We start from the raw sequence: 25,434 nt of genomic DNA, 5'->3' as shown, positions 1-25,434 counted from the left end.
CTTCCTTCCTTCCTTCCTTCCTTCCTTCCTTCCTTCCTTCCTTCCTTCCTTCCTTCCTTCCCTATCAGTTTCAAGGCAGAAGAGTGGTAAGGGCTAGCCAGTTGAGGTCAAGTCGCTTGCCCCAGGGTCACAGCTAGGAGTGTCTTAGGCTAGTTTTGAACCCAGGACCTTCCAACTCTAGGCCTGGCTCTTTATCTACTGAGCTATTTAGCTGCTTCATGGTATCTCTTTTGCTGATGCTTCCTTTGAGTTGGATATTCTTCACAGGTATAGATTGTTGCCAATTAAGCTGCTTCAAGCTTCCTCAATGACTTTCATGTTCTCCCAAAGGCCTCCTCAGAGGCTTTGCTTACCATGCTAGAGGTTGCCTTGTAAGGCAGGAGCAGCAGAGTCCTCCATCCTCTTTATCTGATCAGCCTTGGGACTCTCAGAATAACATGGCCATTTATAATTAGGAAAGACTTAGTTGGGTAAAGTCTTTGCTACTGAATGGTAGGTTTTTTTTTTTTTTTTTAATCAGCATCTGTCTGGAGTTAGAAGTACATGGAAGGATGACAAGTCCAGGTCAGTGCATGGGTAGAACTGAGCTTGGGCCAACTTTAGCTCTGGCTCTGGCATCTTTCACACCTTCATCTCCTGCCCTGGGATCCTGAAGAACTAAGATCTGTAGTCTTCTAGGAGGAAGGCTGCCTGCTTCCCACAGGGCATGGCTGAAGGATGGGATGTAGACACTTATTCTTTAGAGCAGGGGTCGGCAACGTATGGCTCTTTCTGCAGGAGCCATAAAGTCCATTTTTTTTTCAGGTGCTGTTACAGGAGCGGCACTGTGAGCACTGTACGGCTCTCATGAAATTACATTTTAAAAAATGTGGCATTTATGACTCTCACGGCCAAACAGGTTGCCGACCCCTGCTTTAGAGAAATGTTCACCTCTGAAAACAGAGCTTTCAACCAGCACCCTGGACAGAGTCAGGGGAGCACTCCTTAATGCTGGCAAGATCTTTTTCTTTGTCTTGGCTGTACCACCCAAGGCTGGATCTCTGTGTGTGGGCAAATCCTTTCTGAGGCCATACCCTGGGGACCCCCTGGCTTCTCCTTTTCCATCAAGGTTTCTTCAAGTTTCTTGATCATGTAAGGAAATTTTAGGGAACTCCTAGATGAATTCAAGGGCTTACCAGGTTGGGCCGATTCTAGGTATGCTAGCTAGGCCCTTGGAGGTCAACTAATCTAAGCCTCATACTTGGCTTTGTGGGTTCTTCCTCAGTAGTCCATTCTCTCTCTGAGCTGGCCCCTATGGCCTGCCACCCACATTCCCTGGCATCTTTTTAGCTTCTGGCAGGAATGCTATTATTGCTTGTTCCTTCTTGCTTTTCTGCCATGCCCACCTCTGAAGCTTTCCTTTCTCAGGCCTTCACCTTTCTATAAAAAACTCCATAGCTCCCTTGAGTGTGCGCTTCTTCCTGGCTGCCACCCTTTTTTCCCTCAGCCCCCATAGGGCATAATTTGTACCCAGGGAGTCTGTGGATTAGCTGGGATTTTCTGTGGTATAGGTCAGAACAGTGACTGCCAAACCCACCCTGTGCCTGAGGCCTTCTTGGTGCTCCCACTCTGGGCCCTCTCTGGGATGCTGTCACTTGGCAGGCTGTTGGACTAAGTGTTGTTTGTGCTGCTAGCCTTGATACCCTGCTGTTGCTATGGGAACAGCCACCACCTAGATCCCATGGGAAATCCTGTTGGGGGGGCTTGTGGGAAGCAAAGGAGAAAAGGTTCTTTCCAGAGATGTCTTACTCTGGAGTTTTCCCTTAGGGGTCATACCTGGAGATTCTGGTGATTGGCCCTGGCTGGCAGAGGCCCCCTGGCTGGGCTCCTGGACCCTCTGCTTAGAGGAGCAGCTGTGACCTTCACCTCTGTAGGTGCCCTGCAGTGGTTCTTGGATTTTCTTAACAGAGAGAGAGCTGCCCCAAAGTGGAATAGGCTGCCCTTGGAAGTGGTGAGCTCCCCCTTGCTCCAGGTCTCCAAAAAGGCTAAGCCAGCATTTGTGGAGACCTTTGGAGGGAGGGTCTTGCCCAAGAGACGTTTGACTAGGTTTCCACTGAGGCCCTTTCTGGCTTTGAGATCCTCTGACATTCTGCCTGTCAAGCTGCACTGGGACTGGAGAGCTTAGTTAGCCTAGGTAGACTGGCTTTCTTTCTCTCAGAGTTTGCCTGGAGCAGGAAGGAAGGCAGTGTTTGAGTTTCAGAGGGTTTCCCTGAGTCAACATAAAAGTTGTAGAAACTGTCAGAATAAAGAGAGGGAGCTAGATGTTGGCCGTGCCCATGGTTGTGTCAGGGAATCTGGAAGTAAGACACACTTGGGGGTGCACACTCTGAATGTGTGTGTGTGTGTGTGTGTGTGTGTGCATGTGCGTATGTTGATAAATGGCCTAGACCATAATGAAGAGCTTGGGTTGTCGGTGTACTGCTGAGTTAATCTTTTGGGGCTTAGGCTTCCGTTAGCTGCAGAATGGTTTGGTCAACGTGGTTGAACAATAATTCCTGCATATGTTTTTTTAATTCAGGGTGATCTCCTATCTCTGCTAGACCCTTGACTGTAACAGTCCAGGGGGTGATTTCTTAGGAGGGCCTCAAAGCCTGCTGCTGCTGCTTCCTAGGAGACCCTAACCCGGGATACCTGGGGCCCCATTGACTCAGCCATAAATGGAAAGTTGATGATAGAAAAGGCAATTTTTGCGGGAAAAGTCCTTGAGGGCAAGAATGGAAGCTTCACCCTTGTTAAGTCATTGGGCAGGGATTGGGTTTCAGGAAAAGTTGACAGTGACCAGTGAAGCTCTAGTTTTTGGATCAGCTAGAAGGACCAGCACCATGTCTGATGTGAAGATGGGCCAGATGGAAGAAGGCTCTCAGTGGTGCTGACTTTCATCTCTGCTGGGGCCCTTTCTTCTAGTCCCCTCCCCCATAGTCAGGCAGACCTTAGGGCTGTCTTGGTGAACCCCTGGCACTCAGTACCCCCGAGTGCTGGAGGAGGATGTTCCCTTCCCCCTTTTCCCCCTCACCTGAGGACAAGGTTCACATGCCCTGCCCTCTGCTAAGCAGCCCAGTGCGAGCATTACCTCTGGGGTAATGGGGGTGAGAGGTTAGCACTCACAGGCAACTTGAAGGTGCAGTTTTGGCACGTGGTCTCTAAAGGTTTGCCACCACTGCCTTAGACCTTCTCTGGGCTTCCTTGGCTTTGTTTCCTCTTGCCCAGGTCCCTTATGATCTCTCACTTAGACTGTTGCAATACTAAAATGACCTGTCTTTCTGAGCCTGTTTCCTGCTCTCACCCCAGATTAGTCCTTCTGTGTCACTGGATCCTGGCCTTGGCTTCCCCTTGCTTAGGGACCTACACTTCGACTTGGCATTCAGGATCCTGAAAAATATAGCCTCCACTACCCTTTTCAGTGCCATGGGCCACTTTCTCCTTGAGTTTTGAAGCTTCTTTATCTGTGTTCTGGACATTCCCTCTTCTTTGGACGACCTACTCTTCTAGCTTCTTATCTTTTGGAAGCCTCCTCATTCTTTAGCACCTAGGTTAAATGTCACTTCCTCTAAGAAGCTATCCCTGATTATTTCCAGCATAAGGAGATCTTTGAGTGGGGGGGGGGGGGGGAGTGCGGTTTTCAGTGGTAGAAAGGTTGGACTTGGAGTCAGGTCAGGCCTGGATTTGAGTTCTGACTAGCTATGTTATTCCCATTTCCTTTTCTAAGCTTGGGCCAGATTTTATCTATGGGATGACTCCTGGCCACAATATTATTTCATGGACTCTGAAAGTATCCCAAGGAGTTGCACATGTAAATATTTACATTTTCTAGGTCAAATGACTAGTTTAGGTTACAGGGCTGCTAGGTTGTGCTAGGGTTGGTGCCTTCTGCCCAGGATCTTTCCCCTGGGCTGCTCTGTCCCCTTGCCTGCTCCCTTCTCATGGATGGATGCCTTGGCATGTAAAAGAGGAAAAGGCTTGTCTTGGAATTGGCCAGTAGGCATTGATGATGCCCCTTTGGTATAAAGCAGTAGTTCCCAAACTTTTTTGGCCTACTGCCCCCTTTCCAGAAAAAACTATTACTCAGCGCCCCCTGGAAATTATGAAACTATTTATTGAACTCAGAATAGAATGTAATACAAAAAAAGTGTGGCCATCACCGCCCTCCTGGATTGCTGCAGCACCCATCAGGGGGCGGTGGCACCCACTTTGGGAATCACTGGTATAAAGGTTCAGTGCTGGGCATTCTGTAAGCATTCAGAGACAGGGCTTGCTTTCTTCTAGGGGTGAGGGAAGGTATAGCACATACACAGACAAACAAATGCAGAGTAATGGGAAGGAGAGAACAGTGTGGCCAAGTCTCTAGTGAGCTAGAGGTGAGGAGAGAATACCCTCCAGTTATGGGGAATAGGCTTTACCAAAGGTCTGGAAGTGGGAGATGGTATGTTGAACCTTGGGAAGGCTGGCTATTTAGTTTGGCTTTAAAAGAGATTGTATGGAGGAAAATCATGAAATAACTATGAGATTGAGGCAGGAATCATGCCAGTTCTTATCATTGGGTCTAGATCATAACAGATGCTCAGGAAATCCTTATTACTTGATGGATTATTGATCAAAAATGGTCCTGAATGTTAGGTGAAGGAGCTTGTCATTTTTTCTTAGAGGTGATAGGGAGCCAAAGAAGGCTTTTAAGCATCAGAGTGACATCATTAGAACTGGGCTTCTGAACATTGTTTGGGCAGTTGTGTAAGGAATGCTGTACAGAGGGGAGAAGGTGGAAACAGATGAACTCTTAGGAGGGTTTTAAGACGTTTAAGGGGAAAGACAATGAGGGTCTAGATTTGGGTGGTCATGCCAGTGGAAAAAGGGGATGGATGGATACAGTAGGAGTTGTAGAGGTTGCCTCTAGAGGAATTGGCAGTCTTATCAGCTATGAGGGTTGGGGTGGGCTGAGGAGACAAGAATGACTCCAAGGTTTGGAACTTGGGGGATTCAGAGATTGCTTGTACAGAGAAGCCATATTAAACCATATTGGAGATGTCCGTGGGGCCTTCAAGTGGAAATGATTGGCAGGCATGACGAGACTAGAGCTTAGGTGGAGAGATGTTTGAGTTATCTGTGTCAAGATGGGGTTTGTACCCATGGGGGCTGATGAAGTCATCCATAAGGCCAACAGAAGAGAAGGGAGCCCCTGGTCTTTGTTAGACCTTTGGGAGATGCTACCATGTTTTGAGCCCTCTGTTAGTGTGTTCTCCAGCAAAGAGCAGGGAGCAGCCTTGGCACGTCCCTCTACCTTTGAACCTCCTACCTGGCCATCAGGTATGTTGGATGTCAGGTGCTGGCTAAGGCCCTTGGAGTGTTGGGTAGTGAGCTGCCTTTTCAAGTGACTTCACTTCCTCCATGGTGGCTTTTATTCTGGTGCTGAACTTCCCCATAACACCCCTCTTGTCACCTGTCCTACATACTCTCAGTGTTGCCTGCAGGCTATGATAGCTTTTGAGTAAGGGCAGAAGAATTTGTTGACAAGTGAAACTTCATTTGTTGTCTAGAGAGAGGTTAGAAAGTTGGATTGGAGGGGGTTTGGGTTTGGAGGTAGTATCTGGCTACCTTAGGTTGACCCCTGGGCTGTCTCTGAGGTAGCCAGTGGTCCCAAGTCACTCGCTGGAGCTGCCCTTGGAGGTGATGGGAGTGCACCCTCTTCCTCCGTTCTGTCATTTTGTCCTCACACCAGCCCTGACTTAGGCTGTAGGAGGCCTGGATGGAGGCTTTGCTGGGATGGCCTGTGAAGCATTAGGCTGATGCCATCATTGTATAGGTGACCAAGGGAGTCACTTTACCTGTCTGTCCTCCTGGGCAGAGAACACCCAGGATCTGGGTGCTCCCTGGTCAGATATCATGGACTGGGTACAAGGCCTGGGATTGGAGCCAAGGTAAATGGGTAGTTTTTTGAGAAAGAGGGGATAGATGAAGGTGGGAGGGCCATGCTCTGCTGGACAAGATCTAAGAACTTGACCTAGGAAGTCCTTTTAAGATGGAGACCTTGGATGGGCAGCTAAGTAGTGCAATGGATAGAGAGAGTGCTGGACTTGAAGAAGTCAGGAAGCATCATCTTGCTAAGTTCAAATCTGGCCACAAACCCTTAGTAGCTGCGTGACCCTGGGTAAGTCACTTAACCCTGTTTGCTTTAGTTCCTCATCTGTAAAATGAGTTGAAGAAGAAGATCATAAGCCACTCTAGTATCTTTGGGACAACTAATTGGCTCGGTGGATAGAGAGCCAGACCTGAAGAAAGGCGGTCCCAGGTTCATATCGGGCCTTTCACACATCTTAGCTGGGTGACTCTGGGCAAGTCATTAGACTCCTATTGTCTAGCCCTTACCATTCACTCTTCTGCCTTGGAATCAGTACTTAGTATTGATTTTAAGAAAATATGAGGACTGTGGGCCTAGTCCAGACTGTTCAGTTTGGCCACAGTAGAACAACCCCAGCCCTCAGCTCTATGCCCTGCATGTGGCAGAAATGAACAGGCCAGGTCAGCAGACATTTGCAAAGCAACTGCTGTGTGCCAGGCCCTGTGCTAAGTTCAGAGCACAGCCCTTGGCCTCTAGTTTTCCTTTTGGATGTTGAGGCCTTGGAGCCCTCCTAGTACCCCTGTGGCCACCAGGGTCTGGGCTGCCTTATTCTGGGGCAGAAGGTCAGCAGTTGTAGCAGGGGCTCCTCTCTGCTCTCATGACTCATTGGACAGAACTTAGAACTGAGGAAACCCTATTTTTCTGTCCCCTTCTTCACACAGTTCTGGCCCTCCAATTTCCCTCCCATTTTGGGGTTGCCTCCTTCCAGCTGAGCCTGAGTCTTTCTTGCCAGATGGTCAGAGGGAGCCAAGCCTTAGTGCCTTGCCAGCGTCTGGTCCCTTTCCGCTAATCCTAAAATCTGGCTGGCATTGGCAGCCGAGCTCACCCTGGTGTTTCCATGCTCTGGGCCTCCTTTCCCCTTTTCCTCTCTCTCTCTCTCCTTCATCCCCCACCCTTCCATTCCTGAGCCAGAAGAGGACCATGGGAACTCCAGAGATAGGAGTATTCTAGACTTCCTCTCTTCCCATCAGCATCCTAGCAGAGCCTCCAGAACCGCTGACTGCAGGGTCTGCATTGGGTGCCAAGGACACATGGGTGAGGTGGGGTGGTCCAGTGCTCTCCAAGGGGCCCAGCAGGGAAAGCAATCCCAGGGCAGCCCTCAGGTATGCAGCTGGAAGACCATAGTGAAAGGACTCCTTGGAGTTGGACTCTGTACATGTAAGGGGGATGGCCCAGGCCTTTTCTGGGGAGAGTCAGGAGGGGCATTACTCATCGTTGTTGTGTGCCACCTCAGTTGCATATAACTTTCTAAATCCTAATAAGTCTAGGTAGGTAGTTGTCAACAGCTGATGATTGGGGGGGCAGCACCTGGTGGGGGCCGTTTGCTTTGCCAGTAGAAAGACAACCCGAGCCCCTCAGGGCTAACCCCAGAGCCAGGAGAGGAGCTAGACATCATTTAAGGCATCCTAACAGCTTGGGAAGCTGGGTTTTCTCATACAGCAGATTCTCTGGTCATCAGCAACACCAGAAAGCTATGCTTCTCTAGAATGGTTTTAGGAAGCCACTTCTGGAGAAGAAGCCTCCACCCCCATTCTTCATCCTTGTCCCCCCAGCAGTATTGGGGAGCCTCTTCTGCTGGGCCCTTGCAAGGTCAGGTGGGCTTTCAATGGCCCAAGATGCCTCAAGGAGGGTGGTACCACCTTTCCTCCTTAGTCACCAGCTTGTTGGTTCCAGCAGGCAGAGGACAGGCCACTGAGGATGCACAGCACGCCTGCCTGCTGAACACGGAGAAAGAGGGTTGTACATCCCTGATGGTCAGTGGTGGGAAGGCTATGTGCTGGCTGCGGGTCAAGATGAGGGAGGCCAGAAGTGTCAGGCCAACTTGAGGCAGCCCACCCCCTTTGGGCATCTCTGGTCTTTTCTGTCATTCAGGCTCAATTGCTCCTGTTCTTCCTTCTGGGGCCACACAGGATAAGACCCATCCCATCTCCAGACAGGTCTCCCCCACTTAGGTGGGCAACCCCAGGACAAGGCAGGTGACTTTTTGAGCCTGGTGGCCCCTGAGACCCTCAGTCTTACAGCATGAACTCTCCTGTCCAGTACTGGTGAAGCTGGGTTCTTTAGACCCAGGTGAGAGGACTTTTTTTATTTGTCTTCATTGCATTTTCTCTTATTAGATTATTTCTATTACTTGTAGCCTTTGAGAACTTTTGCATTTTAATTATTGGCAGTCATGGTATAAGGAGGCAGGATGGGCAGGGAGAGTGGAGCCTCGTCCCACTTTTGATGTGACCTTTGTGGCCCTGGGCAGGCGGGTGGTTTAGAGCAGGCCTCGAGTTCAGCTTCTTCCTGCCGAGGCTCAGCAGGTGTCATGACTTGCCTAAAGTCACGTGGGTGCTGATCCTCCGTTTTCCCCTCTGTGACGCGGGGGTAACTGCACCTCCAGCTCCCCTGAGATCAGGGCCTGGAGTTGTCTCTGCTTCTGCTCCGCTTGGCCTTGTCTGCCTTTTCAGCTTGCTTCCCAGGGCTCCGAGCTGGCCTCACAAGGCAGAGAAGGGATATGGGCCTGCTCGGGCCTGCCTGGGGCCTGAGGCTTTGTGGGGCCCTGAGGAAATGGAAGTTGTCTCATTCCCAGGAAGGAAAAGGGGATGTGATGCCACAAGGGAGGACATTCGCTTATTGGCAGAAAAGTCCTCTTGGGACACTGTCAACCATGGGGCAGGTGGAGGGTCAGAGTCCGGACAGGCAGTAAATGGCTGGAGCTTTTTCTTGTTCAGCAACAGCACATTAAATTCCCTAAGCCCTGAAAGCTCCTAATCAACCAAGTTAAAGTAGAAAACTGCTTGTGGGAAGGGTTTGGAGCAGGCGGGAAGGGGGAGGCAGTGAAGCCCTTCCTGAGGCTGCATTGTCGGGGTCCCAGGGCTCACTAGATGTGCCTTCCAGGCTGGTTTCTTCTGTTCAGGAAATGAGGTTTGAAGGTGAAGAAAGACCGAGAATGAAGGACCTGTCTGTGAAGGGGTGCATTGACTCCTCTGGGAGGGCTGGAGAGGAGCTCTTGGGTTTCCCAAATAAATGGGAAAAACCAGAGGCCCGAGAGCCAGGATGGAGGACAAGCACTGATTTTGGAGAAATTGCTTCAGTCAGTCCCTTTGTGAGCTGAAGTAGGCTCTTTCATGGTGGCCAAGGGTGAGCCCAGAGCCAAACAGCAGACCACAGGAAGAGTCTTCTGTAAAGCCTGATTTTCCATGTATCAATCTGCTCTTTTTCTTTTGTAAGAAGAACAGGAGTTTTAGATGGTCAGGTCCTGTGTACTTTATCTTTGTTATTTTTTTTAACCCTTACTTTCTGCCATAGAATCAGTACTGAGTATCAGTTCTAAGGCAGAAGAGTGGTAAGGCTAGGCAATGAGGGGGTTAAATGACTTGCCCAGGGTCATACAGCTAGGAAGAGTCTGAGGTCAAATTCAAATTCAGGACCTTCTGTTTCCTGGCCTGACTCTCAGTCCATTGTACCTTCCTCCCCCATATACTTTAAAACAGCTTCTGTTTTCCATCTCCTTTGTTTTGAAAAAAGTTTCATGTGTCCTTCATTGGCAAAGGCTTCACTTTGGAATATTTAAAAAAGAAAGTATACCTCATCCTGCTCATTCTTGAAAAAATCCTTCTGTGAGTGTGAATTCCCCCAGGCTAGCGGGGAGTAGGAGCTCTTCACTCCTTGGGGATCCCAACGCCTCTGGAGCGCTGGATGGAAAAGTCATCCCCTGCCCCACCCAGTGTCTCCCCAGCTCCAGCACTAGGCACTGGAACAAGTAGGCCCAGGCTGGTACTGCTGACAGATTGCAGTGAGGTGGGGCTGGTCCTGAGTGGCTGACAGTTTGTACTCGAACCTTTTCCCATTGCTAAGGGCTGCCAGACAGAGCTAGCCCTCCTCCAGGATCACCTTGTAGGCCTCAGTGTCATTCCACACCATGATGAGGCATCTGAATAGAACTAGGTGCCCCCCACCCTGGGAGCTCAGAGCTGGAAGGAAGGAACCTCTGGCATCTGCACTTGTCTACACCTGGCTAGGATGTCTCTCCTTAATGCCCCCCAGAGACAATTATCTCAGTAAACTAAGCACTACTAAGTGTGTGCCAGGCACTGTGAGTGCTAAGAAGGGCAGAAAATGGTCCCTGCCAAGGCCCTCTCCCCATCCTCACTCCCTTCCTTAAGCCCCTCTAGAAGCTCCCAGTTCAATGAAAGAGAGGACTGACAGGATAAACAGATAATCCCAGAGGAAAGGTACTAGCATCAATGGGGATCCGGACAGGCTTCCTGTAGAAGGTGGGATTTTATTTAGCTGGGACTTGGAGGAAGCTGGCAGGCAGAGATGAGGAGGGAGAACATTCCAGGCTTGGAGCTCCTACAGAGACAATGCCCAGTGTCTGGAGATGGAGAGTCTGTGTGAAGCACAGCCAGGAGGCCACTGGCCTTGGACCAGGGACTATGGGGAAGAAAGGGTGTAAGGAGACTGCGAAAGGAGGCGAGGACTAGGTTATGAAGGGCCCTGAGCCCCCACCAGAAGATTTTTGTGCTTTATTCTGGAGATGCTCGGAAGCCAGTAGAGTTTATTGTGTATGGGGGGGTGGCCCGACAAAGCCAGACTAGGAAGATCACACGGACATCTGAGTGGAGGATGGACTGGGACGAGAGAGATGGGCAGGCAGGACTCCCGGCAACTATTGCAATAGCCCAGAGAGAGGAGAGAAGAGGGCAAATTAGAGATGTTGGAAAGGTAGAATCAGTAGGCCTTGGCTCTGGAGGTGACTCCTAGGTCGTGCGCCTCGGTGACTGGGAGGATGATGGCACCCATGACAATAATAGCAAGACAGGAAGAGGGAAATAATTCTGTTTTGGTTCTAATAAGTTTGAGTTATCTGTGGTACATCCGAGATGTGACTGGAGGTGGGAGTCTCAAGGCCGACAGGGAAGTTAGAGTGACTAAGCTTATTTGACCGTCAGCAGCAGAGATTATAATTGAATCCATGGGAGCCGCTGAGGTTACAAGGGAAGTAGTGTAGAGGGAGAAGAGAAGAGGGCCCAGGACTGTGTCCTACAGACATCGTAGGACGCAGTCCTGGGCCCTCTTCTTGGAGACTTCCAGAGAAAGACAACTCAGGACCTCCTGAGGCAGCTAGCCCACTCCAGACAATTATTCAGCCCACCAGCATTCTACTCTGGGACAGCAAGTGTGTTCTGATATCCCCTCCCCTCCCAATTTTCCTCTTGGGCCAGTTAGAACTTACCAACCTTCTTCCCTTCAGATCCTGGCCTCTGGTTATCATGTCTTCTTTCCACCCTTCCCTTCTTCCTGCCCGTCTGACTCCCCTTTAGGCAACTGACAGCGGTGATGAGCTCTTGCTCTTGTGGGAGGCCTCAGCTGGGGATGGTCCCAGACCAAGAACTCCAATGGGTCAGGCCCAAACGCGCGCGTCTGTGGGTCAGCCTTTCAAGCTTTCAGAAGTAACTTACTACTGATGACTACCATGATTTGGTAGAAATATCTCTAATAGCCTTTTCTGGTGCAGGTAGCCCCCATGGTGGAGCCGTCTCCTAACCCAGTGAGGGCCAGAGGCAGGAAGGAACCTCAGGCCTCGTCTCCCTGGCTTGTGTTCTACTCCTCAGTTATAAACTTTTTCACTTTGGTGTCACCAAACCTGTGTTAAAAGATCATTAACTGGGAGCAGGCAGCTACGTGGCTCAGTGCATTAAGAACCAGGCCTGGAAATGGGAAGTCCTGGGTTCAAACGTGACCTCAGATACTTCTTGGCAATGTGACCCTGGGCAAGTCACTTAAATACAGTTGCCCAGGCCTTATCATTCTTCTGCCTTAGAACTGATGCTTAGTACTGATTCCAAAACAGAACATAAGAGTTTTTAAAAAACCCATTAAATGAAATGGAAACTTGTGATGGGAGCAACTCTTAGTAGTAGCCTTCTTCCAAACTCCGCTGGCTCCCTGAGGAGCTCTGGGGCCCCATAGATTCAGGGCAGGAAGGGGCCTTAGAGACCAAAGTCCCATGCCCACATTTTACTGTTGAGGAAATGGGCAGAGGCCACGTGACTTTTCCAGGGTCACGTGGCTAGGAAGTATCTGAAAGAGGATTTGAACTCACTCCAGGCCCAGGGCTCAGGTCTGTGCTTCATCCAGTTGCTCATAAGAGCTTCCTCAAGATTCATCAAACATGAACAAACCTGAATTAAGTGCTGGTGCTCAGGAGATAAGGCCCCGTGGGGTGCAGAATCCAAGAAGAGATGGGGTCATCCGAGGAGGCCTGGCTGGGAGGGAAGGGCCGGAACGTGCCCGGGGCCAGCACCTCGGGAGAACCCCTCAGCAGGTGGACAGGGCTAGATGGAGGGTAACCGACAGCCTGAAAACCCTGGGTGAGTTCCGGGGTGTCTGCCCCAGGCGTGTGAAGACTTCCCCCAGCCGAAGGGGTGGATGAGAACGATTTGTTCTACTGGATTTGAAGGCGGCAGAAGCAGCAGATGCTGCGGAGCGCGGTCAGACGTCAAAGACCCCAAGGCCATTCGCTGCATCCTGTGCCAGTCATCCTGGCCTTTGTCTCGCCACTTCAGTGACTCTGGAAGGGAGAGGGAGGCGGACGACTGTGCCACTCGGCCTCTCTTTGATCCAGTTCAGGGACGAGTCAAGACATCACCCCCTGACATCATCAGTACCCTGAAAATGGAGGACAACCAGCCCAGCCAAAGGGTCATTCAGGAGAGGATGCAGTCTTGCTTCAGCAATGCTTAGGCTCTTGACTTCTGGGAGAGCTCTCGTGGGCCGCCTCCTGGTATTGGCTGACAAGGTATCTCAGTCATGCCTCCTCTGGAGGACCAGGAATGTGGGTTGTGCCCACGCCACCAGTCTGCAGGGTGTTCATCCCGTTCAGTGTCTGCAGAGCATGTGCATGAGCTGAAGAGCCCAGGGCCCAAAGCTCCACCTTGGAAAGCAGGTCATTGGCTTAGCTGTGCCCAGAAAGGCCCCCCTCAGCAGCTGCCCTCTCCTTGGAATCCTCCCCTCAAAGGGAGAGCCTGCCACCTATCCCTGGTCATCCCAGTCAGGGTCTGGTTGCTTCTGGGATGTTGAGATCTCTCCCAAGCTTTGAGACAGCTTCAGCCAGTGCCGTGGTCTACACTTGGGCCTAGAAGGAGTTTCAACAGCATTTTACAGATTTGCCTCAAGCTCCATGGTAGCACCCCTGGGGTTTCTGAGCCAAGACACCAATCCTGGGAGGCAGCCCTGATGCCAACAGAGAAGCTAAGGGGGAGATGGTGTCAGCAGGAAAGAGAAGAAACACAAGGACCTTCCTCCTTCCTCTCTTTGCTCTCCCTTCTCCTCCTCCTTTCTCAGGTGTCTTGGGGGTTTTCTTCTCTCTCAGTAGCTACAACAACCCCAGAGCCCCAGCCGGAGGCTTCCTTGAAAGCCTTGCTCTGGTGGCATCTCCTTTAGGAGGTCTCTCACCCTTGAGATACCTTGGCATCAGCCCTGTGTATAATAGTGCTCTCTTGCTCTAGATACCCCTTGTCTCCCCCAATAGAATGTGAGCCCCTTAAGGGTAGGGCGGGCGTGTGTGTGTGTGTGTGTGTGTGTGTGTGTGTGTGTGTGTATCTCTGTATGTGTCTGTGTCTGTTTTTGCTTTTGTCCCAGTTTTTCCAGCCTCTAGCATGGTGCCTGGCCTGGCACACAGTAGGAATTTCACAAATTTAATGAACTTCTTGAATTAAATTGAGAAAAGCAAATGACAGCAGAGAGGTTTGCTTCTTTAGATTCTCTGTTAGGAAAGAGGAAGGCCCCAGCCTTGCCCCAGAGGCCAGGGAAGCGGCTGACAGGCTGGGCTTCTGAGGAGAGCAGCCCCCAGCGGAGAAGGACAAGTTGGGAGGATGTAGGAGGATGCGGAAGGTGTGTGATGAGTCCCTTCCCCAGCCTCCCTCAGCACCGCTCCCTCTGATGCTTCGCAGGGGTTCAGAGCCCCAAGGATCTGTTTCTGCTTCCCAAGTGTTGGCCTCAGGAGGTTTGGAAACAGGTCTGGCAGGGTTGGGGGCAGGGCAGCCCCAGGTGCCATGCCCAAGGAGATTGGGCTCTTCCCCTCCCCCCCTGCCACCTGGGGCTGCCTTCAGCAGGTGATGAGGGAACCTGAGATGAGTGGGAACCTTTAGCAGAAGGAAGCGGAGGAGGCTGGCTGTGGGGCTTGGGGGAACTGTAACTTTCCATGGGGTCTGAGCAGGTGCCGGGCCAGGGAGAGCTTGGAGGAGGAGGGCCAAGGCACCTGCTGGACTCTCCTCTTGTCAGTAAAGGTAGAAAGCCCAAAGCTGCCAGCTGTCAGGTGGTAATCCTCTAAGCAGCACAGACTCCTCAGCCTGACATCCTTGATGCCTCCCTCTGTACCTGGGTGGACCCTGGATTGGGTCCAGCTCTTTCTTTCCTTTGTGCATTGCCAGAGCTGCTCCTTACACCTTCTGTGCCCACTTCTGTGTCTCCAGTACCTACTGTGTGCCAGGTCCTGGGCATTGGGGATATGGAGGCAGAAGGGAAGCCAACTACTCTCTGGAGCTTCACTTCTAACAGGAGTGGGCAGACCCCTAAATATGTCTATGCTGAACAAATACGGACTCTCGAATTTATTTACGCAGTCGCTTGGGGAGGCCACGGGGTTCTGTGTGATGACTATTGCCGGGGGGGGGGCTCCTATTTTCAGGCAGGGATAGACCAGCACCCCTGCCATGCTGTCTGGTTCTGGGAGCCCGATTTCACAGAATCACAAACTTAGAGTATCTGAGGTGCCCAGGTCATTTCTTTAATTCCTCGAGGAAATGGGAGCAAAGTTCCTGTTGGCTCTGAGTGAGGAGGAGGGAGCTGGCTGGCTTCTTGAGAGGTGGAGGGGAAGACCTACTCTGTGCCAGGCTCTGTGCCATGGACAAAGAAAGGCAAAGACCAGCCCCTTCATTCAAGGCACTCAGCCTGGTAAGGGAGACAGAAGTATGCCGCGGCTCTGGGCTTACAAGCTGTATGGGGGGAATCGGGCATAGCCAACAGAGAGAAGGCACGAGAACTACCGGAGCCTGCGAGAGGTTCTTGAAGGAAGCCAGGACTGGAGCTATGAGAGCAGGCTAGGCATGGGGGAAAACTAGTGAAGATTCCACGAGTTTGAAGATAGGAAATATCTTGTTCAGAGAAGAGCGGGGAAAGCACAGCGAGGTAGACAGTAGACAGAGCGCCAGGCCTGGAGTCAGGAGGACGTGAGTTCAATTGTGGCTTCAGACACTTCCTCGCTGTGAAGCCCGGCTAAGGCGCTTCTCTCCACCTGGTCGGTGCCTCTGCCTGAGAGTCACCAAGGAGGAAGGGAAAGACTTAGAGGGAAGGAACAAAAGGCGAGCCGTGCGAAGCCAGGTCCCGAGTCACAGAGGATGCGGGTGCCCCGGGCCACACTGAGCGGCACCCCTCTCCAGGCACCACCCTCTGCTTTCTCTTGGATGCGTCTCCCGGGGAGACCTGGCTGCGTCTCCGGGCTCCTCGGGCGCCACTACAGTTAAACACAGGGATCTTTGGGGGGGCACTCCTAGTGGGGGAAAGTCCTTTAATCGGGTCTCATTTTATCCTGACAACAGCCCCGGCAGGGAGGGGCTGCTTTGATCTCCATTTTACAGGTGAGGAAACTGAGGCAGATGGGTTCAGTGACTGGCACACAGCTAGTCAGCGCCTGAGGCAGAATTTGAACTCGGGTCTCACTCTATCTAGCAGCCATCAGCTGCTCTGGAAATGCTTCATACAGACTGGCTCGAGCTTCATCTGGATGGAAGATGGGATGTGGGGGGTTGTGGGAAGGAGAGAGTGTTCCAGGCCCCGGGGATGATGCATGGTCCGGAGCATGGCCAGGAAGCTGCTCCGGGGGCCACCCAGGTCAGGCTGCCCGGCCAGTTCCTGCTGCCTCGCCCAGAGCAGCGTCCCCCTCTTCCCCCTCTCTTGGCTGGGGAGCTGCTGCCCCCTGGTGGCCAGCCTGAGCTCTGAGGGGGCACCCTGGACCCTTTTCCTCCTCACCTCCCGGTGCTGCCTCGCTGGGGGCCAGGCTCTCCGGGGACCTGCGGCAGCATCCCTCCTCTGCCGCTCAGGCTGCCCCTGGCCTCGGGACGGGTGCTCGGTCTCTGCAGCCTTCTGGGCTAGCTGCGGGCTCTTCTTTTCTCCAATCTACACAAGCCCAGGCTCCTCTTAGACCGGGAACCTCTGGGGAGCGAGTGCGAGAGGCGGGAGGACCCGAGTTCTCATTCTGTGCCCCGGTTTCCTCATCTGTAAAATGGGGGCAGTAGTAGTGCCTCCCCCGGGTGGTCATGGGAATAGCACGAGATCCTGTTTGCCAAGCACTTTGCAGACCTTCGGACACTTTAGAAATGTGAACGTCGATGGCTGGCCGCACTTCTCTAACTTGGGCCTCTCTTTTGTTTTGTAGAAGGAGCTGAGCCTTCCGAGAAGAGGCAGCTTGTAAGTACTTTCTTCTTTGTTCCCCCCTCCTCCCCTGGCCTCCCCCAAGGCTCGAGACCCCGGCGGTCATCCTGCCCAGAAATGGCCCCTTAGCGTCCCCCGGTGGCCCTGGGAGCTGCGCTTGCGGGCCGGCCTTCCCGGCTGGGCCTCTGTGTGTGGTTCGTCCTCTAAGCCCCGAAAGCGGTCTCCAGGGAGGTTCCTGGATCCCAAGAGCTTCGGGAGAGACTCGGCCTTGTCCCCCCTGGATCCTGGCCCGAGAGGCCGCTCTGGCTCTCCTGTCCCCGGGTCCTTCCTTCCCGGCCTCCGTGTCCTCCCCCTGCACGAGGGGCTCGGGCAGGCCATCTTCCACCATCCTGTTCAGCTCTTGTTCTTGGGGGCTGCTTGGGGCCCCGGGGCTCATCACCCCCTCCCGGCCAGGCTTCGTTCTCTGATGGCTGCTCTAAGCCCGGATGTTTGGGAAGGTCGGGGCTGGGAGAGAGAACGTGTGTGTGTGTGTGTGTGTGTGTGTGTGTGACGCAGAGTCCCGGCCTTCGAGTCAGACCTCAGTTTCCTTGTCTGTAACATGGAACAGTAACGCCGTCTCCCTCCTAGGGAGGCCGTGCTGGTTAACATCTAGAGATGCTAGTCATTATTTGGTTAATAAACAGATGCAGGGCCACCCCCAGTACTCTCAGACCTCTTGGTGGTGCTTTTTGAAAACCTGGGGAGCTTCGTTCTGGGTCTCGGTGGCTCCCCTCCTGCGGGCGGCCATAGGCACAGGGCGCAAACTGTCCTCAAGCCCCTTCTCGTGGGGGTCTGGGTCGTGCCCCGGAGGTGCTGCGCTGGGGCGGGAGGAGAGGCGGCCCCAGGCTGCTTCTCTGCAAAGGCTCCATGGCCAGCCCTGAAGGACGGCCGGGAAGCAGGCGTTTGGGTTCTAGTGTGAGCTGGCTCAGCGCTGCCCATGTGGGGCTTGTGTTGGGCGCGATGGATCCATGCAGAGTGTCTACGAAGGAAACACCGCCTGACTTTTGCAGGGGAGGGGAGAGCCCGGCAGTGAGCGGGCGGCTCCTGGAGAGGAGGGCAGCTCTGGGGAGATGGACTGGGGGGCAGGCGAGAGGCGGGCGGCCACGCCGTCTGCGGTGACTGCTCAGCGGCTGACTGTTTTTTACTCTTTAAAAAGTTCTGCTTGCTTTATGGGATGGCCGAAGGAGAAAGAGAGGAATGCTGGGAGTAGTTAACGGTGCTATAAAAACCTAGTTTAAAGAAGCGAGCCACTGGGGGGGCTCCTGGGGAGCTGCTGGGGGGCTCCTGGGGGACTTGCCCTGGGTGCAGGCTCGGCAGCTCTTCAGAACTGCTCCCAAGCCCCGAGGTGATGGCTCTGCTTGTGGGCTGGCTTGTTTTCAGTGAAGCAGAGTGGCCCACGGAGGCCTGTCCAGGGAGGGGCTCTTTGCTCCATCCCTGCCCAGCTCCCCCCGGGGAGGCCTGCTCTTCCCTTCCGAGCACCTCAGCCTCTTTTTTCATGTTGGCACCACCTGCTGCTCCTCTGCCAGATTGCGGCTGCGGGAGGCTGGGGCGCAGCGACCACACTTACCTTGGACCCTGGGGGGGTCCTGGGGAGCTGGCCAGGCCCTCCAGCCTCCTCCCAAAGCCAGAGAAGATGCCGGCCCTTCTCACCACCTCGTAGGTCCTAGATCTAGGCCTGTAAGGGACCGCAGAGGCCGGAGGAAATGAGGCCCAGCTGTGAGGCCAGGCAGGCCTGCTGGGGTGCCGGCAGGTGAAGATTCAGACTGCGAGCCAGCCGGGGTGGCAGCTGCGGCCTTGCCTTGTGGACAGCTGTGGCCATTAATGCCGTGAGAGAGGTGAAGCCATTGTCTCCTGGTCGCAGCTAGCCAAGGATTCGAACCGTGGCCATCTGAGACCAAACCAAGGGCTCCCGTCACTGCGTGACCCACATTTCCAGAGAACTGCCATATAAGTTGGGAAAACCAACTGAGCGCACCAAGGAGAGAAGACTCACGGCCAGCTTCTGGTGGGGGCAGGTGGCCCCCGCGGCGTCAGATGGGCCTTGAAGATGACACTGTGGGCGAACAGGTCAGCCCTGCGCTGGTCCTCCCTCCTGGCATCTCTCCCTGCCTTCATAAGCCAGCCCAGACGAGCCCTTTCTCAGTCCGCCCCGGGCCATGCCTGGCATGAGGGCTGCTGCACAGGCCGGGGGCCTGCAGCAAGTTCTCGGCTGGCTGTCGATGCCTGGAATCTTAAAAGGTGCCCAGGATGGAAGCGGGGCGCGTGGTAGACAAGGGGGCCTCCCTTCTCCCTAGGACAAGCCCCTCATTTTAGAGGGAAGGAAGAGACTTGCCCAAGGACACTAATGATTAAAAACAAAGTCAGGACTTGAACCCTCGTCTCCTAAGGCTTCAGTCTAATGATTTTTGTCACTGGTCTATGTGTACTGGTGATCCCTAGCCTCCTCCTGTAGGGATGGGGAGCTCACCACCAATTACTACTTAATATGGCGACTGATTATTAGGAAGTGTTTACTCTTGTATTGAGCTGAATGAAATTGGCCTCCCTGGAGCTTCTCCTGGCATGGGCCTCTGGGGCTAAGCAGAACAGAGCCGCTCCTCATGGTCCCCTTTGCCATCTTGTGCGTTCCAGTATGTCAGTTCCCTTTTTAGGATGTGATCATGTGGTGTGTGGGGTGGGGGGACCAGGGGTCCTGGGTTTGAATGGTATGCTGCTCACTGCCATTGGAGACCTGGAGGATCAGGTCTTTTAGCCTCCCCAGGCCTCAGTTTTCTCACCTGTACAGTAAGGGATGGGATTCTTCTCCAAGCCCTCTTCCAGCTGAGACAGTGGAAGATTTTCTGAGATTTTAGTTGTGCCTGCTTCCTTGTTCCTGCCTGGCCCAGGGCACTAAGGTGTCCAGTGGAGGATTCCCAGCTTTCCTATTTAGTTCATTCGTTCAGTGAGTGTCCAGGACTGCTCATCTCCATTTCTCATTCTTGGGATGGGTCTGGGCAGATTCAAGAGCCTGTGAAGCCTGTGGCAAAGCCAGCCTGGGATCCTTTGCCTCTTGCCTGTTGGTCCCTTTTCTGGGCCGGGAGCTGCTTTGTCTAGCAGAGGCCTAGCTCTCAGGCTTTCATGAATTAATTTACTCTGGAAAGTAGCTAAGAAAAAAGCAAAAGAAGGGCCTATACCAGGGGCAAGGGGAGCTTCAAGTTGGGTAGAGTTCTGATTTCATTTAGAGGGGTTAATTGTAGCCGAATGCCAGCAAGAGAGAGAGGGGAGGAGTCCCCACACAGGTGAGGAGCAGCTACTTTTCCAAGCACTTCAGTGGCTCTGTGTACTTGTCTATCCGTGAGATGTCTCTGCCAGGCCCAGCCTGGAAATGAACAGGTTAACCGGATGCTCAAGTCTATATCTTGCAGCTTTTTGGACCCATCTGCACATGAAGGTCTAGCTGTGAATCGTTCAAGGTTCCCTCCCTGATTCTTGATCATCTGCCTCAGGGAACAGTTTAGGAGAGCACATGTCACACTGTTGACTCAGATTCTGTTCATGGTCCACTAAGCCTTCTAGATCTTTTTTAAAACAACTGTCAACCAGCTCGGGCTTTCTTCTCCCTCCTAGTTTTGTGAAGCTGATCTTTCTTCCACCCCAAATTTGCCTTTATTTTCATCCACTTAGTCCATTGCTCTAATCTGTTGTGATTTTTTTCAGCTTGGATTCTGTCATCCAGCTTGTCGGGTTTCCCTTCAAACTTCACTTCACCAGAGTAAATAATGATGACTCTTTAGGTTGCCATTTCGGTCAGTTCTGAATCTTCCTAATTATTCTCTCCTACAGACTGTTTGCCTCCCATCATTAGCCCCACCCACTGTGGCAGATGAGTATTTAAGTGTCTCTGTATGTTGAAGACGCTGAATTTGGGAGTCAGGTTCAAATCCCAGCTCTGTGTCCTCCTGGGCAAGTTAAGAGGACCAGATTAGGGTAACTCTGGCTCCTTCTAACCATGGATGCAGGGATGAAGGAAGGACCTTATTTGGGATCAAGCGTGCCTTCACTAAGGATGGTAGGGCAGGAGGTTTTAGGGGGTTCTCAGCCTAAAGAGACAAAAGCCATGTGGACATTTAGAAAAGAAATATGTGGTAAGAGCAAGACCCTCCCCAAAAGATGGGTACATCCAGGTCATAAGAAGCTACATGTTGGCATAGCTTATTGTATGCCCTGGCATGGTGGGTCTGCCAGGTTGTAGCTATTGCCCCATCTGTCCAGAGAACCTTCCTTTCTAGGGTGCATATGAGAGGGACCAGCAGTGCTATTACACGAGCATGGTGTGATGGCACCTCCTCTAGGAAACACCTATCTACCCTTACCTTTGGTGGTGTAGAGGCTGGGAATTTGGACTTGGACTCAGCAAAAACTGAGTTGAAATTCTTCCTTAGGCAGTTGGTTCCATGCCGTGCTACCCTAGGCAAGTGTCTTAACTTCAGTCTTAGTTTCAACTTCAGTAAGATAGGGAGAATAATACACCCACCTCCCATGGTGATTGTGAGGATCCAGTAAGGTTACATAAAGCTCTCTAGAGACTGGAGCTACTTATTATTCACCCCTGGACTATTTATCAGCATGTGAAGAGAACTGACCTAGGACCTATTGTCAAGGAACTTTGAGTTCCCTGGAGATAAATGATATGAGCAGGAATAACCGGGACACTGGAGGGCTAAGGAAGCCCAGAAAAATCACTCTGGGGCATTTGATGGGGCAGGCAGTGGGAAATGGTGTGCCCCAGAGCTAGAAGGGCAGCTTTGAACCCGATCCTGAAGAGCATCTGCTACACTTGGGAAAGACAGTGGGGAGCTCTAGGGGATTGTGGAATGGAGATCTGCCATGATGTTCTCAGTGCCCCATTGTGGGCCAGACCTCTTGAATACCTTATGATTGATAAGTGCCTTACCAGGCCTGGGTGCCTCCAGGCCACTACCCCAACCTTTTCTTCTGGCAGCCTGTTGTGTCCAGCTCCATTGTTGATGGGCTGGAAAGTGGCCAAAGGCAGCAGCCTGGATAGGGAAACAAAGGGCTGGGCTCTGGGTCACTTCCAGAGGAGCTGAAGACAGTGAGGAATGTTTGGCCTGGAGCAGAGAACTGTCTTTCCATTTTAGAAGGACCATCCTGTGGAGGGTCAGAACCAGGAGTAGTGAGGGGAAGCTGCCAAGAAAGAACCCCAAAGGAACCGTCATTGGTACTGTAAAGTAGTCGAAAAGTGGAATGACCAGAAGGTGTGAGTTAGGCTCTTCGAGGTGGCTTATTCTGTTTCTGGATCCCAACACATACCTGTAGTTCAATTAAATTTGACAAGTGCCCACCGTGTGCAGAGCTATGCTAAGGTGCTGAACTTGGGGCTGCCCTTGATGTTGGCCTGAGGAGTTTCTCAGACCTGTCCTGTTCTGTGTTTGCACGGGAGCTGAGGGCTCCTTAGCCTTTCTATAAAGACCTAGACATGAGGTCCGTTCCATGTTCCCTAGGGCAGGATCATGCCAGGCCTTGGAAACCCAGCGCTCAGGTCTTGGGCTCACAAGTTAACTGGGCTTGGAAAGGGATTATTGTTGTTGAGTTTCAGGTGTCCTGATGTGATTTGGTCATGGTCATTGCAGAAGAAGGGGCAGATGTTGAACCCCTCCTTAAGCACATCCTCTGGTCCAAGCCCTGGGCTAGGTTCTGGGGATGCGAAGACCCAAAGGGAGTTTTATGTAGAGCTTTGGATTGAGGGGAGGGTGCGTATCCACAGGCAAAGAAAGGACTGACCTCTCTGAGGAATGTGGAAGGGCTTCTTGTAGGCAGGTGACCATTCCCTTGAGCTCTGGGGCATTTGCCATCACCCCTGTGGTCAGTTGGTCAGGACTGTGGGCCTGCTGCTTACAAATTAGATTTTGTAATAATTCCCAGAGATCTAGATTGAAAGCAGGACGGACTCCTTTAGAGCTGCATCCTGGAGGGTTTAGGGCCTGGGTTTTGGCTTAGGAGAGTCTCATCACCCTTTGGCCTGTCTTTGGAGCTCCACCTCTCAAGGACACCAGGAGTCATCTGGACTCCTATTTATGGTGTGAGCTGGTCTGGTTGCTGTGGGAAGACCCACCTGGCTCTGTGTGCCCATTGGTGAGCCCAAGGGCTGGGCACTAACCTGCTTTTTGCTAATGTGGGTCTGGATGACTGTGCCAACCTTCTCCCATCCAGTGTTCCCTGGAGGAGCAGCATTGTGAGCCCAGCCTCCCCCCCCCCCTCCTCCCCCGAGAGTGTGTATTTAAAGGTGCCAGTGACCCTCTGGGGTCAGGTGGCAGGGAGGGAGCCAAGGGGTCTGTAATGTGAGCAGGGGGCGGTGATCCCAGGGATCATTGTGGTCCCTGCTCAAGGCCACAGGCCAGGGTTATTTTTGGTGGGTATGTTTGGGGGTGGAGAGAAGGGAGGTTATTAACCCTTTGACAACCATAATGGAAGAAACTGAAATTCAGACCCTAAGCAAGAAAGTGTAGCTAATGATGTTTGCTGTATTTATTGCTAGGGAATATCGATCAGTACTGAAGCTGTTGCCTTTGGCAAGTATTCCAGGGGTGGGGACCCGTCCTTGTCTTGATGTCTCCACCATGCCTGGGACACAGACAGCTGAGGGTCTGAGTTTGCAGGCCTGGCCTCTGACTCTCATGTGAATGTCAGTTCTGCCTCCCCAGGGAGGACCAAGGGCTTCTGGCAAGTAGAGGCCAGTGGCCTCTTTGGTGCTCTCCACAGTGCCCTGCATGGTGCCAGGCAGCGAAAGGGCTCTTCTGACTCTGGGCTATATGATTGGGGAGCAAGGCATTTATTTCTGAACCTCAGGTTTTTTTTTCTATAAAATGGGACTCCTATTCACTGCTGGCCCCCTAGTTTTTAAATCACCAAATCATTAAGTTCTATAGGGGTTGAGTTGTATCTCACACATATGCATATAAGAGAGAATGGACCAGACTCATCTTTGTCATTCTCTGGCACTAGAGAACTGCCCTGGACCCCTAGGGGGTCGGCAGGGGTCCCTGAGGCCTAGTGAACCACCTATTGTCCATGGAGAGGCCCCAGGGCAGTCCCTGCCTCTCTTCTGTCCCTCTTCAGTCTCTGGGGGCCCTGGGGGACCCTGCATGGAGAGGCTGGTCTGGGCCTGCAAATTCTTGGGCTCTTTGATTTCCAAAAATGGCCTGATGAGTATGCCGTGTCCCCTGCGCCCCCAGCCCCTGCCTGGAGCAGCTGCTCTGTGGTCTGCTCACGGCTCTTGGGTTTCTGTGAGTGGTGAGTCTGCATGTTGGTATGTGCAGCCTGTGCCAGGCCTCCTCCCCCTCTCCCTCCCCCCATGGAAGCTCGCCTGACGTGTGGACAGTGGCGGGTGGCACGGAGCTGGGGACACGTTTCCAGACAGACCCTGGCCCTGGTCTGCTGCCGCTGTTGGCCAGAGTGAGCGATGTCAGGAGGACCCTGCCGGCAGGTCTGGGCCGCCTCTTCCAAATCCGTGCTAGCTAGGGCTGCCTTTCCTTGTTGTGGCGACTCCAAGATAGTTGCTCTGAGGTTCCTGGGCCGACCCTGTGAAGCCCCTTGGATCGAGCCCTTGAGCTGCCGGAGCTCCCTGCGTGGCTGCCTTGGCTAGGCTCTGCCCTGCGCCCTAATCTCTGCTCAGAGCTTGCTATAACGGGCACCGGGCGGCAGCCACAGCAGCAGGATGAAACGAAGGCGAGAGAGACTGGGAGCCCCGTGTCTTCGGATCCAGTAAGGACGACGGCGAGGTGGGGGGAAGGGCTGCTCCTGATAGTGTGGGGCCCCCTGGGGTGACATGGCCAGCAGACCTCCTCCTCTTGTGGCTAGGCAGGCTTTGGGCTCTGGGGGAGGCTGAAGCTGGGCCCTCTCCCCGAGCTGGAGCCCCCAAGGAGCGGGCATTCAATGCTACATGCTTGTGGTCCTGGGCCCCCAGGCTGTTCTCCCCAGCATTGGGATTGGGCGTCCCTCCTGCTTCCATTTCTGGCCCCAGCTTGTCTAAGGGGAGACCAGAGCTCTCTCGGTCACATTTCTGGGTTTGGGGAGCAGCGTGAAAGCAATTTTGGAGGCAGCAGAATATGCCCCCCAGCACGGTGGGCTGGCTCGAGGAGACCAGAAGGCAGGCCGTATGTGGGTCACTGCCTTCTAAGCCGGTGCCTTCTTTAAGCAGAGATTACCAGGCAGGGAGCTCTTGTGACCTTACTGACAAGATGGCCCTGGAGCTGTCAGAGAATTCTAGACCAGGAAGAGGAGGGCCAGTGAACAAGAAGTGCCTTCCTGGCCTCCTGGGTCCTGCTGTGTGCCTGGGCTTAGCACAAGACCCAAAGACCCTGGTGAAATAGAAAGAGGCAGGAGTTTGGGCCCCAGGCTTCCCGAGGGCTGCCCTTGGTCCCTGTCCCCCCAACTTACCAGGCTCCCTGGGTGAGTTAATGATTCTCCTGGATCTTGGATAATGGCCCAGCGTGGGGTGCAGTTCCACCTGGAGAGCCCCTGCACTTTCTGTGCCCGTTCTGGTGGGCTTTGCTGGCCATGTTAAATGTTTTGGAGCCGAAGGCAGTTATAGAGAGGAGAAAGGACCAGAAACCAGCTGGTGGGAGGGCTGAGTTCAAGGTGGGAGTTCAGAGTCCTGTCTAGGAAAAGAGCTTTGCAAGTGAGGTACTTGGGGAGCCTCCCTGCCTACTAGCATCTCCTGCCATTGGGGTGCCCTGGGCGGGGCTGGTAGCAAGGACACCCTTAGTGAAGCTGACGGCTCACCCCAAATTAGTGCTTTTGATAAAATCAGGCTTTTCATATTTGGG

At 53.0% G+C, this 25,434-nt stretch overlaps 1 protein-coding gene across 1 annotated transcript in view; it reads left to right on the top strand.

The window, feature by feature from the left end:
• The window catches only part of MAST2 (microtubule associated serine/threonine kinase 2), a 192,166-nt gene that overhangs the window by 90,040 nt on the left and 76,692 nt on the right, over positions 1–25,434 (top strand). Inside the window, exon 4 of the mRNA XM_044674823.1 lies at positions 16,575–16,606. Coding sequence (XP_044530758.1) covers positions 16,575–16,606 — 32 coding nt within the window. The remainder of the gene's footprint in view (positions 1–16,574; positions 16,607–25,434) is intronic.

The sequence above is a fragment of the Gracilinanus agilis genome, chromosome 4, assembly GCF_016433145.1.
Source record: "Gracilinanus agilis isolate LMUSP501 chromosome 4, AgileGrace, whole genome shotgun sequence".
Classification (NCBI taxonomy): domain Eukaryota; kingdom Metazoa; phylum Chordata; class Mammalia; order Didelphimorphia; family Didelphidae; genus Gracilinanus; species Gracilinanus agilis.
Note: the sequence above shows the minus strand (reverse complement) of the source record. Positions and strands in the feature narration are given on the sequence as shown.